We start from the raw sequence: 5009 nt of genomic DNA on the forward strand, positions 1-5009 counted from the left end.
TCAATACTTTGACATTTGATGAAGTATTGTTAACAACTTACTGTATATTTTGAGATGAGTTTTGAATTTTTTATTTAAATAAAATTACTTTTCTACGAGTACCCGTAGAAAATTTTTTTTAAAAGGAGAAACCATTTCATTAAGAGGGACATGTAGAAAAATTATTAATAGAGTTTGTTAATTATACCTTCTAAGTTATATTAGATCACGAAAACTTTTTTTTTTAATGTAAAAAGTTTTGTAATCAATAAAATATATTTTTAAAAATTCGGATGAATTTAAAATCTATTTTTGAAGAAATTTTTGAGACGATTATTCAAAAAACTTATATTAAAATGGTTGAGACTTCTTTAGTTTTAGTACTCAAAACATGACTTATAAAAAAATGATTTTCATTTCAAACAAAAACAAAAAGGTGATTGGTTCAAGAAAAAAAAAAAAAAACAAAAAGGTGCTTTTTAAATTAAAAGATATATCAAAGCTGGAAGATATTGTTTATATTATTATTAATAGTAATTTTACTTTACTTTAGAAACATTTAGTTAGACTTAGATCCTTTCATCTCTATTTGTATCATTATAATAAAAATGTATATTATTTTTATTTGAAAAGTTGTTTTTGTAAAACATGTGGAACTTCCACCCTCTTATGGGAAATATATGTACTCAATTACAACTTTGCTATCTCGCTTGGCTACCTTGTTTTTTTTTTTAATAAATATCTTGCAAACGTAAAATGCTAGTTTCTTTTGTCATAAAGTCTCCCTTATTCCAAATATTCTCCTCTAGTAAATGATGAGGATGTTTTTTGGTTTGTAAGGTGATTGCAAACAAAGTCTCACGTTGATGAGTGGAGGGAATGATCATAAGTACGTAAGAAAGTTTCAAAATCTTTTTTTAATATGTATTTGTTTTTAAAAATTTGACTTAGATTTCAAAAATATTTTGAAATTTAGACAATTTATTTTGGGAAAAAAATGCATTCTTTACTTAAGGGACGAATTCATATATTACAAGGGACAAAATATTAAGAAATAGGATATAACAGAATTTGAGTTCAATAATTGAAGTTATTTGCTATCAAACTGTGGATGAGGAAGAGTTTTTTTTTTTGACAAGTTATATTCCATGAATAGAAATAAAGAGTTAAAAACCAGTAACTAGCTAGGTTGTGGTTGGACAGCCATAGCAGCTAACCAGTGGAACATTCTAATTTATTTCATCCTTGACTGTGAATATGCAAACATCTTCACTATATATAAACAGTAGGTACTGCATCACGTTCACAGTACCCAATTTAAGTTAATATCACTCAATTATTTTAGTCCAGGTGACCCATTGGTCACTTGTCCAAATTTCTACTCCTTTTTCAAAAACTAATTAGCTACTGTTGAAAATGAAACCCAGCATCCCATGTGGTGCGGTTGAAGATGAAACAACGAGCACAAAATTAAAACCTTTAGGATGAGAAATTAATTACCTAATTCGATGCTAATTGTCACATGATAATTCAATTAGTTAAGATATATAAATGTGTGATCTTGAGTGTCATCACATGATTGGCTTCATCGGGTAGCTAGGGTCTACTTCTTCTATGATTCTTCTATTGAGTCAGTATTGCTAAAGAGACGATGCGGAAGAGCTGGCAGTGACGTAGCAGCCAATGAAAGATGATTGTTTTCTCTGGACTACAATGGGTTTGGATTTTGAAAATAAATGAATATGTTTGATTTAAAGTATGTAAATTTAGATTCATTTTTCCTTGGCCACAGATAATGTAGAAGTGGTTGAGTTTGGCTTGTATATGTACGTGTGGGGTACCCGTGTGAAAGCACTACGCTATTTATTAATTATGTAAATTGTAGGGTGGGTCTTTTTCAATTTTCACAAGTCATCGCAATAACTATTTTTCTTCTCTGGTCCTTACAAAGCGCCCCCCCTCAATTTCTTTGGACGAATTCGCTGCTTTCAGATCACGATAAAACACAACGAATCTTTTCCTATTTCTTACAACCATATACTATTACGTTTGCAACATACCAACGGCTAGTCAATACACTTTTCTCCATTTTTACACTTATTTGATATTGTCCATTTTGGTACTAGACGCTCCTGATTTTATTTTTCGCCATAATTAATTTTGAAAGAAATGGCAAACTTAATTGATTTTGAAAACAAATCATTCATGATAATATACTAAATTTTTCTAAGATAAATGATAAATTTATTTAATTTTCGTAACGGGAACTCTTTTAAAAATAGAGCACAAATAATATGTTTCATCGTAATGTTGATCAAGCTCGGATCCACAAAACTTACACTGCATGCACCAAAATACGAATGACTTACAAAACATAGTTAGCATGCACTCTAAAACATACTTAGCACTCTAACACTCTAGTTACTACACAATTCAATCTATATTTTAGAGATGATATATTTTGCGTAACTTATATATGTAGGAGGTGAGACATTCTATTTATAGAGGTGAGCTCCTGACAAAACTTTTGACAACCTAGGATCAAGCTGTCGTGTCGTAGAACGAATATGTGTGTCATTTATGCTCCTTCGGTTACTTTTTAACCTCGCATTGTACTTTGCATAGTTCGGCCAGTATATATGTATAGTATAGCATAACTCGACACTGGTGTCCCTAATATCCCTTTGCGGAATCTTCTTATTTTGTCCTCTCTAACCATCCTGATAGTTGACATGTTACAATCGATAAATTGCCTCCAAACACAATATACATCAAGTTGATAATGCAACTGATAAAAGTAGGAGACTGACAACACTAGAAGCATCCATCAAAATGAAGATGGGCCATGTGGGAATGAAAAATCACAAACCATTAACACAAAAATTATCAAACATATGCGAAAATTCATTACAATCAAACAATATCTACACCAATTAATGGCAATGCCACAGATGCACACACTTCACTCTCACCCTTTGATTGCTAAACATTTTCAACGTTTTACCTACAAATTTAAAAGTCAATTAAAGGTGACAGCCATCTCCGAACCCAATAAAAGTTAAAGAAATGTCTTAGAACGTATAATTTAATCGAAAATATATGTCTTAATCAGTTGTGCTAAATTTGGATTGATCTATTTATTCTAATTTATCAAACTCTTATACAATGAACAATAGAGTTGAAGCTCAGTATTATAAAAATAAAATAGAATCTATATCGATTATCTCAATTATTAAAACAAAATAAAAAAAAATTGAACAGATTACTGTTATTATTAATATTATAATTATTGTCCAGTTAAAAAGTGATTGCCCTAACCTTTTGGGAAGATAAGGAGGAGAGAGTGGGATAGTGTAATGGGCTTAAAGCCCAAATTGATGTGTGAAGGAGGCCCAGAAAATACAGGGGTGGGAAATGGGATTATGCATGATTATGATAACCAGAGGCAGAGACCCTCCTTGTCGGGAGGGGAGGCGAATTTTGCAATATTCTACACGAACTTTAGATCTACTTAATTCTATTTTACATCCTGCAACTCTAAGCTTCAATAATGGCGAAACTGGAGCAACTTGACCAGCAGGCCAAAGATAACAACGTCTCCGGAAAGAAGCAGAAGAGAAATCACGGCTCCACTTCGTTTTTCGTCTTCGTCGATTACCTTTTTCTCTTCATCTTTCTTGGCTTCCTCTGCTTCATCATTTTCAAGATGTTCGGTGTTTGAGGCTCTTCAAATAGAGTGGGAGGGAGAGAGGGAGTTCTACATTCCATTTTTAAGATTTTTTTTTTTCCTTTTCGATTTTGCTTTATTATGTTCATTTGATTCTTGACACATGTATTGAGGTTTTTGAAGCGTTTGTTGCTACTGATGTAAATGAAAATCGGGGGATGGTTTAAAGGAAGTTGCATTTCTATTAAATTGTGTTTTGCTGCTGTGCCAATTCCTGTTATGATGGTATCTTTCCTTCCCACATTTGGAACTGGAAATTGCATTTTGATTGAAAACTAAAACTAATTTTGGTTCTCAGACCTACAAGCACGTAGGATCTAGACTAGGTTGTTTCATTTTTATACATGATCATAATCTTTTCCTTTCTCAACTAGCTTCGTTTTCTGAATGATTCCATTTTGGCACAATTGCATCTGTTTTTTGCTGTATTCATTAATACGGCTATTAAAGAATCATGTTTGATGAATTGAGCTAGACTTGCCCCTAGTGGTTTCTAAAGACCATCAATTTTACTGCAATGCCAATATTCTACTGAGTTGTGGATTCTGCTAAAATGCAATTGATGGGATAGATAACCTTTGAACAAAAGTGTCTTGATCTGGTTCATAAATGTTTTGCCATACATTTGCTGAGAAACTGGAACTAGTACAAACATACACTGCTGTTTTCACATTAATTATCTTGCAACAAGTGCAAGTGCGTTATTAGACCTCTACCCCATTAAGACACATGATCCAAACCATAACAAAGACTGCAACTTTATCTCTCCTAGAGACTTGTACTCATAATTCAGTAGAATCAGACTAGAAGTTATGCATGGAAGAACTAAGGAGTGGCTGATGAACATTGCACTCTTATTCTGCTGATTATTTCTAGATGAACTCAAGGATGGGGTGTTGCTTTAACAACACCAATATTGGCAGGGTTTGGCACCTCAAATCCAGGATTTGGAATGAAATTATCATCCCCACCTGGAATATATTGACCACTTGAAGCTGGGTTACTGCCATATGAACCTGCATGCTCTCCAAAGCTGCCTTTGTCATATGGTGGCAGTGTGATGCGCCCAATGCCAGGAATGAGCACGCTCACCCCATCATATCCAACCAGCCATTGGGGCTGTTTCTTATCATCAATGCTGGACTTTTCCCGAGCATTGCGAGCTGCAGCTGCTTCTCCAGCTACTGCAAGAATGATGATGATGAGGATAGGAAGCAGAGAAGAAATGGTTCTGTAAGCCATTTATCTTATTTTGTGAGTAATGTAGGGACTAGGAAGAGGTTTGTTTGGTGATGGAGAAGCA

At 33.4% G+C, this 5009-nt stretch overlaps 1 protein-coding gene across 1 annotated transcript; it reads right to left on the reverse strand.

The window, feature by feature from the left end:
• Nucleotides 1-4305: 4305 nt before the first annotated feature.
• On the reverse strand, nt 4306-5009 carry LOC111011227 (cell wall protein precursor). Its single transcript, XM_022284928.2, has one exon. It carries the CDS (start codon nt 4946-4948, stop codon nt 4589-4591), a length of 360 nt encoding a protein of 119 aa, XP_022140620.1. The 5' UTR covers nt 4949-5009; the 3' UTR covers nt 4306-4588.

This window comes from Momordica charantia, assembly GCF_013281855.1.
Source record: "Momordica charantia cultivar OHB3-1 chromosome 2 unlocalized genomic scaffold, Mcharantia_2.0 BLBB01000002.1, whole genome shotgun sequence".
Classification (NCBI taxonomy): Eukaryota; Viridiplantae; Streptophyta; class Magnoliopsida; order Cucurbitales; family Cucurbitaceae; genus Momordica; species Momordica charantia.